The following is a 14009-nucleotide window of genomic DNA, read 5'->3' as shown; positions in this document are numbered from 1 at the left end:
TGCTACGTACTGGGGGGGGATGCACAGAGGAGCCACCAGCATTTGCACTGCTGTCACAAAACTCTAACTGGACAGTATTTTAAAGAAGTGTCCCTGTACACCTGCTAATTTACATCCTCAGATTTTAATAATAATAGTCAATAGGGTGTATGAATGTAGTAAAATCACATACTTGCATGCTGTTAATTACAATGCAACTGGAAACTCACCTGGCCATAAAAATGGTCATATCCTATGACCTAGGATGTTTTATAATTGTGGAAACCCATTATGCATTTGTATTATAATATATACAATAAGTTGTCAAATATTAGCTGAGCAATGTGCTCCTCCTATTGGTCGTTTATGTTGTTTCATTGTTTTTGTTTGTTTTGGCTAGTATACACAGCTGCAGGTTTTTTCCTAATACTACAATAAAAGTATAAATAACCTACATGCTTAACAAAAGGGAAATAACGATTAAATCAAATCTTTTGCAGCTATTAAAAATCATTACAGGGGTGCCTGGGTGGCTCAGTTGGTTGAACATCCAACTTTGGTTCAGGTCATGGTCTTGAGGTTCGTGAGTCTGAGCCCTGCATTGGACTCTATGCTGACAGCCCAGAGCCTGGAGCCTGCTTTGGATTCTGTGTCTCCCTCTCTTCCTGCCTCTCCCCCACTCATGCTCTGTCCCTCTCTCTCAAAAATAAATAAACATTAAAAAAAATCATTATGAAGACCATCAAACAAACACTCAAAAAGTAATTAGGAAAAAAATGCTAAAAATGAAGAAAGCAGCATGCAAGACCATACCTGTCCTGACTACAGCTTTAGAAATATACCCATATGTGAAACCACAGACAGAGAGAAATACGGAAAAATAGAAACAGCAGATATAGTGGAAAGGCATGTCTGTGACAGATCATTACAAATTATTTCTATTATGGTCAGGAAGTTGTTTGGAAAAAAAAAAGTTAACTCAATAGGCCAGTGACTCTGTACTCCCTAAGTGCCCATGACAAAAGGACAATATAAACCATGTTGTGACTTAAGTTCAAGTTCCACAGAAATTACCTGCAAGTTGAGCTGTGACTGCTTGGAATGGCAGCTTTCTGAACATGTCCACTAACGGCTGTACTTTTCTTATGTTGACTAGCTCGTGCTTGCCATAGTCCAGCTCATACACAGACACCAATCCATTGGTCAGGATTCCTTTTAAAAGCACCCTGTGCCACCTAGATGTGCATTGGATTAAAAAGGAAGAAAAAAAATACACAAAGTTGACATATGCTTTAAGGGTAACAATTTACGATTAAAAAATTAATGCGAAAGATGTTTATCAAAATATAAAACTGTACTGTCATTGAGGTTTTAAAGAGATTGCTTCTTCTTACTCCAAAGGTTACTATTCTCTGCTTTGCCACCAGCTTACTTGGTGGTATTTCTTCGCTCAACACCCATTCACAGGCCTCAGGGAGCTGCTACAGGAGACCGACACATAAACTAGCAACCACCACTAAGCAGAATCAAACAGATGGAGGCTGATCAGGACAAGGCAAGGAGATCCCTCCACTCTGACAAGGAGACAAAGGTCAGGTCTGGGACAGGGTATGTATGTAAAAGATGGGAAGAGGGAGTAACTGGAACCAGGCCAGGCTGAAGACATGCATGAGAAGAAAAAGCACAGAAGATTCTACAGGGCATGACAGCTGGGAACAGAGCAAACACCACAGTAGAGCTAGAAGGCAGAATGTGTGAAGGAATGGAAAAGAAAACCAGATGGGGAAGAGAGTGTGGGAAGAGATAACAAAACATTTTGAATGCAAAGGTGACAATTTTAGTTATGCCGAGTGAGGACATTAAAAAACAAAATAAAACAAAACACAAAGTCCAACCCACTGCCTAGAATAAAGAGCCTGGAAAAGATAGGAGAGTAGGGGGGAAGAAGAACATGGTTTCCGATCTGGAGTTCAAGGTGCCAGTCAGAAATTCATATGAATATACTTTTCTCCTCTGGGCCTACATGCATCATCATTACAATTAGAAAAGCTTAGACTTCAAAGTTAAGATATGAAGGACCATATTAAAGTCCTACAGTCTTCGGGTGCCTGGGTGGCTCAGTCAGTTAAGTGTCCAACTCTTGATTTCAATTCAGGTCATGATCTCACGGGTTCATGGGATCCAGCCCTAAGTTGGGCTCTGGCTCTGAGCTGACAGCACAGAGCTTGCTTTGGATTCTCTCTCTCTAAATAAATGAGTAAATAAACTTTAAAAAAAAAAAAAAGTTCTTTAGTGTTGACTATGTGATTGAAGAGTATCATCACACTAAGGAAAGGAAGTTGTTTGTAACATCTAAAAGGTAAGTGCCTATGGAGATAGCCTCTGCCCCTGCAAGGTATGAGTCAGGCTCTGCCACGGACGGTGGACTCAGCCATCCTCTGAAACAGATTTATTAGCTATAAGCCGCAAGCCCAGTGCAACAGCAGGCCTTTCACTGCAATACACTACTGGGCTGGGAGCTGGCTAGGCTGGATGGATTTTCCATCATGCCAGTGGAGAATGGGTACAGGAAACCCACACCGCTGCTATGGGGTAAACTATAGTAAGAAAGCTCTGAAGAGGCCAACTTTGGACACTAGTGATTGGGGGTTTGGGGAGGAAACTCCAGAAACCTGTTTCTGAAGGCAGAAACAAGCCCAAAGTGCAGCAAGCGATAATCCATGAGTCACAACAGGGAGGCGCAAAAAGATATCACAGTAAGTATGTGAGTTTTGGGAACCAACAGACTTAGGCTGGCATCCCCCCACCCCTCCCCCAGGACATGTTCCAGCTATGTCACCTTGGGCTCCTATTAAACCTCTCTGAGCCTCAATTATCTCATGTGTAGTATTTAATTTTAACTCACTTGCAGAAATAATATATATAAAGTGCCTAGTACATTACTTGGCACACAATAGGTGCTTGGCAAATGGTAGCCACCATCGTTATTATATAATAATTATGATAATTATTAAAATGAAGATAAGCTGTGTAAATATAAGCATGTCAGAGAAATTTTCATATGTGGAAATGCCAGTTTGGTGCAGGTTGTTAAATCTGTGTAGGTGCAAAAGGAGATAAAAATCATTTGGTTTCCACCTATAGCACTGTCTTTAAATTGTACAGGGCAAATGCTGGTGGTCTGTGTATAAATGCTGGTGGTTTTAGTGTATAAATACAAGGTACAGAGCAGCGAGGGAAGAGCTACCAGAAGACTTACATGTCACATGTCATGCCCTTCGGTAGCTTTTAATTTTCAACACTAATAGCTTAACTAAAGGTTTCTGTTTGGACTAGTTCACCGATTTCAGTGCAGGGCTGCTTGTGAATCATCAGGAGAGTTTGTGAAAAACACAGATTCTGAAGCTCCACTCCCAGAGACTCTAATTCAGGATGTCTGGGGTGAGGAAGGAGAATCTGCATTTTTAGTAAGTTCCCAGGTTATTCTTAGCCAACGTGGATTTGGAAACGGCTGCAATCAACAGTGTATCTGAAAATTCCTAAGTCTTAATTCACCAGAGTTGGGACCAGGGTTTTTAGTAAATAGTCCTGTGATACAGGCAAGATAGAAACTCTAAACACTTTACACTGATTCAGTTCATGAAGTTTAAGAAAATATTGGACAATCTGTTCTTATATATATGAGACATCCTTGATTATCTAGAAAAAAATTAGCTGGTGAAAGTCCCAGCCCCAGAACAGGACTGTTGGACCCATGTTGGGGGAGGGCCGAGTCTGAAACACCACACTGAAGTTCTCCGGTTTGGGTTCTCCTGCCCCACAAAACTCTTGCCCTCAAGTAGGATCTCCCCACAGCTAATCACCATCAATCTACCCCTCAGATTAATAGTTAACATTGGTTTTGTTTTAACTGTGATTAAATTATTCTGCCAAGAGTTCTCACGTAGGCAAATGATGTTCCTGTGTGGAATTAAACCCATGCATGCTTACAGTTGTAAATAACATGACATAGTAAAAATGGTTTTTTGAAAGTGAAAAGCTTGTGACATACAAGCTGAATCCTTTTTAAAATGAGAGCTATGACACTTTTCACTCTTAAGAATTAAAAATTGGTTTTTTCTCTTATGGGAATAAGAAAGTTTTCACAAATGTCTATGCTTGATATCTTGAGAACGAACCGAAGCATTTTATTAAAAAAATAATAAAATAAGCAGTTTGACCTTTTAAACTGAGTTCTGGTGTGTGTGTGTGTGTGTGTGTGTGTGTGTGAGTGTGTGTGTGTGTTGTTGTTGTTGTTGTGGGAGAACAGTTCTTTGTGTTTGTCATCATCAAATAAGCTTGGTCAGTTCCCCTAAGAAAGCTGGCAAAGGAGACGGGACGGGGCTAAGTTGTTCCTTTTTCCAGGGCTTTTGTGACCTTGTACTGTGTGGGGTGGAGTACTAGGGATTCACTGGGTTGGAACCAGAACATATTGGAGGGCTTCAGGGAAGGAGGATGTGATCCAAATGGGAAATGTGAAAAAACAGACCAAAGTGCTGCACCAGTGAGTCCCGGCTGGAGAAGTGCACCGTGCATTGCTGCACCATACAGAAGGTGGCACGGCTCTCCAGGAGCAAGTGACAACCTACCTCAAGAACCTCCTAATCCTTAAACAAGTAATTTTTCTTCTGGGAATCTATCTCAGAAATACTCAGAGATGTGAACAGAGATTTATGTTCGATATTATCTAGAATGGTGAAAAATCTGGGAGAAAAAACTACATAACAAGAGAGAATGATAAGTAAATTATGATTTCTCTATATGATGGACTATTATTCAGCCTTAAAAATGTTTATGAAGACATTTTATCACATGGAAAAATGTTCACAGGATTATGTGAGGTGAAAAAAGTAGGTGTGGAATTGTATTTAATAATAATACTACTACACCAACTGTATGAATATATGTAGAAACGAATGAGAAGAAATACATGAATAGTTTAACAAGGGTTCTGTCCGGTTGGAGGATTTTCTTATATATTTTTGCATTTTTCTAAATCTTCTACAATAAGTATTTGTTTTTAAAATTTAAAAGTTATTCAACCAAAAAGCCATTATTTCCTAAAGAAACAACAACGTTTTGTCTAATAGAAAAACAAAAACATTTAAACCTTCATTTTAGATATTTAACAGGAATTTAATATATGGTGACTAGATTTTTAGATAAATGACATCATGTCAAATATTAAAAGACTGCACAATTCATTAGTCTCGCTTCACATTCAAAATTTCCCTAAGTGCAGTTCAAAGTCCCCCTGCAGAGATTAAGGACTCTTGGTATCACTCCACACATTTTTCGTAGTCGGATCACACGCTCTGTCCAAGGACCTACTTGTTTTCCACTTTGGCAGCATACACTTGGTCTTTTTCCACGGCTACGTGGCGCTCCTCAGACACACTGTAATACAGAATCATCTCCTCCATCAGAACTTCCAGCTTATGTATCTCTTGCCATGGCTGGATGACGAAGTAGCCCGGGTGACAGGCCACAGGCACGTACACATCCATGTGCTCCCCCGGCTTCGACAAGTGGACGGGAGGGGGGAGTTCCTCTGTGGAGAAAGAGCCGGTGTGGTCCACCACGGACTTCTTGATGACGTCCGTGAGGCTCTTTCTCAGATTCTCTCCAGCGGTGCCTGGAACGGGGGTGCCACCGCCTTTGCTGTGGGGAGAGCTAGCTCCACTGGATATGGCACTCAAAAACACATCCTTCTGATGCTTCCACAAGTCTGCATTTGTAATCTGGCGATTAATACTGTGGTGAGGATCAGGGAAGTTCTTAGGGGTGAATAAATAAATGTGTGAGATCCCTCTGGTTTCGTCCACTTTTGTAACCTATGGAAAACACACAAGGCATTTCAAGGAATCCCAGTTCACCATAATATTAACCTTAAATATTAAAACACAGTATTTTACAAGGAACCCAACTTGCTAAAATTCATTTTATTTAAGGTAAGATAAATGACCTATCACAGCCACAGCACTGAATAGGCTCTTAAGTCCAAGACGCCAGCAGCTGGCTTATGGAAACGAAGACTTTATTAGCCTCTAAAAACTGAGGATACCTTAAAACTCACTAGAGGTCATTATCACTGAGATGGAGTCCGCATACCATTGGTAAAAACTCTTTTTATTGATGACATTTAAGAACACTCAAAGTAAAAGGAACAGTATGATGCACCCTCAAGGGCTCATCTCCCAGCTTCAACAATAAAAATAATCACAAAAATGGCAAAAGTGTTCCATATGCATTCTACCTATGCTGGTGCACCCACACTGGGAAGTGAAGGAGAAAGCTTTGACATTCACCATACCCTTGGGGACCTTGGCCTAAATGCCTTGTTTGGTCATAGTATCTACCCTCACCCTTTACCCTTCCCCAGTTACATGGGAGGAACCAGGGGAGAAAAAGGAAAAAGTTCCACTGAACAGGTCAAAACCCCAGCTTTGCCCCTTCTGTCCAGGAGACCTTTGGCTACCTTTCTACCTCTTTCTGCCAGAGGGATGAGTGTTATATGGGAATGCCACACACTGACACCTGGGACTGGACAGCTGTGTGTCCCAAAGGGCTGGCTGCCTGGTAATTCTTACCAGCTCCTCCGGTTTACCCTGGGAAGGACAAAAATGAGACACTTCCAGTCACACTGATCTCTTATCAAAAAGGGCCACAAAAGAAAGGCAGGAAGAGAGGTCTCAGACAGGGAGACAAGGCAATCCATCTACAGTAATTTGCTTAAAAATATTTTTCCTAGCAAGATGGATCTATTTAAATTAATTAACATTTCAAAGTGCTAATGAATGAATGAGTGCTAATTTATTTTGCTATTTATGATACAGAAGTACCATTTCAAAGATCAACCATTAAAAAATATTTTTATTGAGTACCCAATACTCTGGCTTTAAGAGCTTAAAACATAGTTGATAAAACAATATTCATTTATCATATGGCAATTGAAGAATATAAAATGGTAATTAAGTGTGTAATTGTATAAACATAGGAAAATCCCTGTGAACCAGAATAATTTGGAGATTTTCATGCAGATATTTCTCAAGGACATTTCACTGTTTAATGCTTATAGAAAATAGCATTGTTCATTAGTTAAAACAAAAATATCTTATGTTTTTATACTTGGAAATAAAAATAATGTTTTTGATACAAAGATGCAAAAGTACAAAAAAATAGGAGCTAGTGAAATAAAACAGTTTAAACTTTTAACAGGCAGAAAACAAGATTATGATCAAATTATTTGCTTGTAATCTATTATACTTTTGAAAAAAAAGAATGACCTTATTTGAATGACCTTTACAAACGTTTATCAAGAGATATATGGTCCCTCTGTTGGGAATTTAATTCCTTATCATGGAGCAAAATAGGAGCAGAGAACTATCTCTGCTACCTTATTAATACTGGAAAAATTATATAAAGGGCTTAAAAATAATACTGGAGATACAGGATAAATTCTTAAATAAAAATCAAACCATGAAATATCTTATCATACATGTAACCAACCTCTTAACTACCAAAATGTGTCACATATGAAAGCATCAATTTATTGTAAGACAAAATTATTTCACAAAAAAACAAATGAGCCCTTCTGGCTGACAGCTCCCTTTCCAAATGCATCAAGATAACTAACCTTAATGCTACAGTCCGAGCAATTCAAAACAGAATCTCTTAACCAAAGCACAGCATCTGGTGTCCACATGCCAATAGACTGTGGAAGATCTGCTAAGCAGCACTTTATAGCCTGGAAAGAAAACATGATGGAAAAGCAAACACACCATCTTAAAATAGGTACTTATAAGTAATGTCAATGTTATTTTCCTGTAAGTCGGACACGTTGCCAAGATAGAAAGCAAGCAACAGCAATAGCTAACAATGACAATCGGAGCTCTGGAGCTGGAGCGTGCACTATGTTGCTGGCTCTATTTATATCGCCTCTATTGTCTTTACTCCTATTTGAGCAGGGCTTATACCAGGCAGTTCACATACTTATCCTACGATACCTCTGCAAGATGGGCCAGTGTTGTGACCTCATTGTACAGACAGTGAAATGGAATCAGAGAGACTTATGTGCATCAAGTCACAAAGTTGTGAAAAACAGTGAACAACTACATTTGGACCATTTCCAATTTTGTTACAAACTTGGACTTCTTTTGCTCATTATCAAGATCAAAACTGAGAGGGCATCTCACAACTTGATTACAAATACATCCAAATCTCTTCCATAAAATCTCTCAGGCTTGTAACATATAGTACCTGAGGTGGTATCACAATTATTTCTTGTAGAAACCGAGGGGGAATTTCCCTGAGTTCGGACACTTTTACGGATGTCACAGTACCAGAATCCAGGAATTGAACATCAAGAGCTCGACTGCTATGAACGTTTGTGATCTGCAATGAGACAAGTGTTGGCTAATTTATTAGCACATTCAAAAGGCCAAAACACTTCTGTGCGATTATATTTTGTATAACTCTAAAATGCATATGAAAATCAACAAAGACTATCAGTGTTAATGAAGTTTTCTTATTTTAAAAATGTACCTATTTACAATAGGTATTATTTTAGAGCAGAACTGATGTCAACATCTAGTTGTTAAATCATTTAATCAATAGTAATCACCAAACTAATAATAATCAATAAAATCAAATAGGTAATGTTTACTATACTTTCAACTCTAGGACACTACTGATTTATAAAACAATTTGAAACATCATCATATACTGTTGATTAAAGATGCCGTCTGTTCTCCAAAATATTAAAATGTGAGGAAAAAAACCCATTGTGTCTCAGCAATGAAGAAATAAAGAATACAAAGAATTCAGACACAGAAAATTTCTTGTAGTAGGTAAATACTATGTCTTTTTGAATCATATTTGTCCTAACTAAAACATTGAAACTCAAAAAGTCAGAAAGGTAAAATAAGCCAAATTAATAATTCAAAAATGGGAAAATTACATACAGGGTCAAAGTAATAATTACCTGTGATCAAATGGCAACATCACAATATTAAGATTCTGGGTGCACCTTTAAATGCCGTAAGTTCCCTTAATAAGCCATTGTGATATCTGCCGTCACTGAATATAGTTAACCTTAGCCAAAGATAGCCCCGTCACGATGGTTATCTGGGCAGGGACTTCGTGCCTACAACTGCTCTCACTGCCACCTCGTGAAGGGCGGTGCTTTCAATATGGTGACTGTTAAGAACTGGACTTCTCTTGGCATGGAAGTCAGATATACCAAAAGTAAAGCCTTTTTCTGTGGCCCCAGTAAATGCTTTATTAATATAACAGCATAATGCTTTAATCTCTTAAGGTTATGATAGACACAAACAGTATTACAACAATATCCTAAACTGTATTTTATTCAAAATATGTTGGCATGGTTGGTATATACTGAATGCTTATTATGGCCAGGCATAACTGGGTAGAGACATATACTCCCCCATCTCAAAGAGCTCCTAGTCTCACAAGAGATGATGACACAAATAAATAATTAGGATATAAGGTAGTAGGGCAATAATAGTTACGTGTGAGGTACTATGAGAACATAGAGAATGGGTACCTGACCCAGTCAGGAAGCAGATGTTAGGGCAAGCTTTCAGGAGGAGGGAATACCTCAAATTGATACTTTCCTTTAAAATGTACTTTTTTCTTCTTATGCTAGTAAAATGCCTTTATCATAGAAAATTTAGATACTTCAAAGAATGATATAAAAAATCACTTATAATCTATAATCGATTGTAATTATCCTTGTAGTCTTTAATCCATACATTTATAAAGAATTAGAGTTACAAAAACTAGAACATTATTTGTATATACTATTTCCTAATTGGCTACTTTTCACTAAGTGTCTCAAAAATATTTCATGTCATTAGTCTTCTATAACATTTTAATATTACATAATTGTATCATGCAGATACGTTATGACTTATCTAATAATCCCTTTGGCTTTACAATTTAAATTGTATAAATTTAAATTTTTGCTCTTTTAAGAAATAATCGGGGCGCCTGGGTGGCTCAGTCGGTTGAGTGTCTGACTTCGGCTCAGGTCATGATCTCGCGGTCTGTGAGTTCGAGCCCCGCGTCAGGCTCTGGGCTGATGGCTCAGAGCCTGGAGCCTGCTTCCGATTCTGTGTCTCCCTCTCTCTCTGCCCCTCCCCCGTTCATGCTCTGTCTCTCTCTGTCTCAAAAATAAATAAATGTTAAAAAAAAAAAAAGAAATAATCATACTTACTGGGCATTTGTATTTCCTTTTTCATAAATTAAAATTTCACAAATGTCACAATTTCAGCTGGGCCTTACATGATGAATGGGAATAAACCAGGTTGGTAGGAGTCTAGTTAGGGGCTAATCCAAACATTTCAAACAGAGGGGGAAAAGGATGGGCAAGACATTTATATTTCTTATGTGTGGAAGCTACAAGCATTTTGGTTATGCTGGGATGTAAAGAGAGAGGCAGGGCAAGGCAGGAGATGATGCTGAGAGAAAGGTAAAGGCAAGGTAAGGTCTTGGAGAGCCAGACATTATGTCTTAAAGAACCGGATTTACCCTGCAGATGAGAAGAAGCCAATGCCAAGTCTTGAGGAGAAGAATGAGATGGTTGGCTTTGTAAGAGGCCATGTATTTTTGGTGGTAAGACTGGGTGAGGGCTTTGAAATCAGACAGATTTGGTTTTAATCTCACCTCTCACTTTCTAGCTGAATGACTTTCCTCACCAGTAAGAATGGGATCATAGGGTTTTGTGAAGATTAAGTCAGATCAGTCACGTTTATAAAAAAAAACAAACACAACATTTTAGGACGCCTGGGTGGCTCAGTTGGTTAAACGTCTGACTCTTGATTTTGGCTCGGGTCATGTTCTCACCATTCAAGGGATCAAGCCCCACGTCACATTGGGGTCTGTGCTAACAGCACACAAAGCCTGCCTAGAACTCTCTCTCTCTTCTCTTTCTCTGCCCCTCCCCATGCTCATGCGTGTGCTTTCCCTCTCTCTCCCTCTCTCTCTCTCTCAAAATAAATAAGCTTTAAAAAATTAAAAAAAAACCCATTTCATGTCTGGGAAATAGTAAGCCTCATTAAACATTGGAAGTATTATTGCTTGCTATTATTTACGTTTTGGGTCACTCACTCTAGTGGCATGGAGCTTGACTGGAGGAAGACCAGAGCAAAGACAGAGGAACCATAGTATTGCAGTGATCTAGGAAAGAAATGACAAAGATGCAAAATGTCACCGGGGCTGAGGAAGATTCGGGAATCCAAGATAACTCCTAAGAAGCAGCCTCAGTGGCTGCATGAAGAGAGATACCACCAAAATACAGATATAGGAGGAAGATAAGGATGGGAAAAGATAATTTTGGTTTCAGACATGCAAAGCTTGAGGACCATGCGAGATGGACAATTAGGCTGGCTTTTGCATAAATCTGAAGTTCATTGAGGGCTGGAAAACAAACTGGGGAGTCATGAGGACAGAGATGGTAACTGAATCGATGAGATGGCATTGCCTAGAAGGATGCAGAGGCCTAGAAGAACAGTGAGCTGGGACAGGACTTGGGGGGCACTGACAGTGACACTGTGGAGTGTGGTGGGTGGGGGGAGGTTGGGGTAAAAAACAGGAGAAGCAATCATTAGAACATCATGAGGAAAATTAGGAGGATTTGATACCATGGTAGCCTCTCTACAGTGAGAGGGGCATTTCAGGTTTCGACACTGTTAGATGCAGCCAAGAGGCCTGGTAACATAAGACCCGGAAGACTCTAGTTGGATTGTGCAGCTGAGGTCCTGGTGCTCTGTTGGAGTACAGGCAGCAAACAGCCGTGGCTGAGAACTGGCTGGAAGGTGCCATAGAAAGTGAAGGCAGACCACTTGGGATGTGTTTGAAGGAAACAGGAAGAGTGATGACCACTGAGTAGAGTTGGCTGGATGTATGGAGTAAGTTCCGAAGGTATAGGCCCTAAATTAAGCTTAGATGAGTTACAATGTCAGGAACAAACACATCATTTAAACACAGGATCTGCTTCTCATTAATCATTCTTTCTTCCTTAACTTTCTGTGTATCACTAAGAGAAGGAATACTTTTGCTACCTCCAAGGCAGACAACTCACAGTTTGATAGTAAAACAAAAATAATACTAGACATTTATCTCAAGTATTTGAGCATATGATGAAAAGGTATTTTGCCAAAAACGCATAACCTGATTCTACACATGAAGAAACTCAAGCAGTGACATAGTCTGCAAAATGCTGCTACTATTCAAAAGGTGAATAACAAAGAAAGCCAGAGCAATTGCCAGATTGGAGGAAACTAAGAAGGCATGACAATTAACTACAACGTGGGATCCTGGACCAGAAAGAAGATATTTGCAGGACAATCTGGGATGTCAACAGAGTCTGCAGATTAGTTAATAATATTGTATGAGTGTTGATTTGCTGGTTCTGATAATGGCTATGCCAAGACATTAACAACTGGAGACAGTGGGTAAAAGGCATATGGGAACTCTTGGGACTATTTTTACAACTTTCTAAAAGTCTGAAATTATTTCAAATATGTGTGCATTTTATACGTAATACACTAAACAGCACAGAACTTTAAAATTTTTAATTTTTAAAAAAATTTATTTATTTTTGAGAGAGAGACAGCATGTGAGCAGGAGAGGAGCAGAGAGAGAGGGAGACACAGAATCCGAACCAGGCACCAGGCTCTGAGCTGTCAGCACAGAGCCCGACGTGGGGCCCGAGCCCACAAACTGTGAGATCATGACCTGAGCTGAAGTCGGACACTCAACCGACTGAGCCACCCAGGTGCCCCTAAAATTTTTTTAAATGTTTGTTTATATTATTTTTGAGAGAAAGATAGACAAAACGTGAGTGGGGGAGGGACAGACAGAGAGGGAGACACAGAATCTGAAGCAGGCTCCAGGCTCTGAGCTGTCAGCACAGAGCCCAACGTAGGGCTCGAACCCACAAACTGTGAGATCATGACCTGAGCTGCAGTCTGAAGCTTAACCAACTGAGCCACCCAGGTGCCCAATAAACAGCACAGAACTTTAAAATTCAAATGCCATGTTCTTTTGAATGAGTTATGTTTTTGAAGTTTATAACTAAACATACAACTCTTAGTCACATAACCCCCACCCCACTGCTTAAAGTAGAGGTTCTTGCATCTAGATTAAGAACCTCTGAAACAAAGACAAAAAAGGAAAAAAAAATCAAACCCAAGTTTGACACTTTAGCAATTGGGAAAACTAGATATCAAAAATAGAAGAAAGAAAGAAAAAAGGAAAGAAACAGCAACAACGAAAATCCAAAACCCACCTTTGAAAAACATATGAAAATATATGATAAAATATAACAAAGCCCTTTTCAAATTTGTAACTGTGCTTGCAAGAAAATAAGATAATTATTAGAGACTGGAAATAGAGGAGCATGTAAACACTGAAGCCAAAGCTGTCCTCGGCAGGAAGGAAGATCTGAGACATCCCCCCAAACCCCTGCCAAGAAGTCAGAACTCTCAAAGGGCTACACCCTCAGCAGAATGGTGACTCTAGAGAACAATGAAACAACATCTAGTGAAACTGAAGACAGGCATTCTCTCTACCCAGAAACTCCATTCCTTCCTACGTACCCTGGGAGATGTGCACAGGAAGGTTCATAAAAGGAGGTTCCATTTATAACAAAAAATTAGAAATAATCTAAATACCCACGATCAGGGTGCTGGAGTGATAATGTTGGCACATTCATCCACCGTTAAATCAAACAGCAGTGAAAACAAATGAACGAGAGCTGCACACATCAACATGGATGAATCTCCCGCAGAATGAATAAAAAAACATATTTCAGAAGCATCAATACATTTTACCATTTACATATATTTTTTAAGCATTTGTGTGTTAGATTTTATTACGTTTTACTATAAATATTCTATGTACATTTTCATTTCTGTATTCCCACTACCTCTATATTAAAATATATAGATAGCAAAAGCCCGTACGTA

At 39.3% G+C, this 14009-nt stretch overlaps 1 protein-coding gene across 5 annotated transcripts in view; it reads right to left on the bottom strand.

Moving 5' to 3' along the window:
• Positions 1-14009, bottom strand: part of TDRD7 (tudor domain containing 7) — a 77707-nt gene that overhangs the window by 2249 nt on the left and 61449 nt on the right. For 4 of the 5 annotated variants that reach the window (XM_030293187.1, XM_030293186.1, XM_032595510.1 and 1 more), the window contains 4 exons: positions 8278-8412; positions 7655-7765; positions 5350-5852; positions 1054-1214 (listed from right to left, as the gene is read on the bottom strand). In XM_030293187.1, the coding sequence (XP_030149047.1) occupies positions 1054-1214; positions 5350-5852; positions 7655-7765; positions 8278-8412 (910 nt within the window). The remainder of the gene's footprint in view (positions 1-1053; positions 1215-5349; positions 5853-7654; positions 7766-8277; positions 8413-14009) is intronic. The other variant, XM_032595509.1, reaches the window with a different exon arrangement.

This window comes from Lynx canadensis, chromosome D4 (genome assembly GCF_007474595.2).
Source record: "Lynx canadensis isolate LIC74 chromosome D4, mLynCan4.pri.v2, whole genome shotgun sequence".
In the NCBI taxonomy this organism is placed as follows: domain Eukaryota; kingdom Metazoa; phylum Chordata; class Mammalia; order Carnivora; family Felidae; genus Lynx; species Lynx canadensis.
The sequence above is the reverse complement of the archived record's forward strand: the minus strand, read 5'-3'. Positions and strand labels throughout refer to the sequence as shown.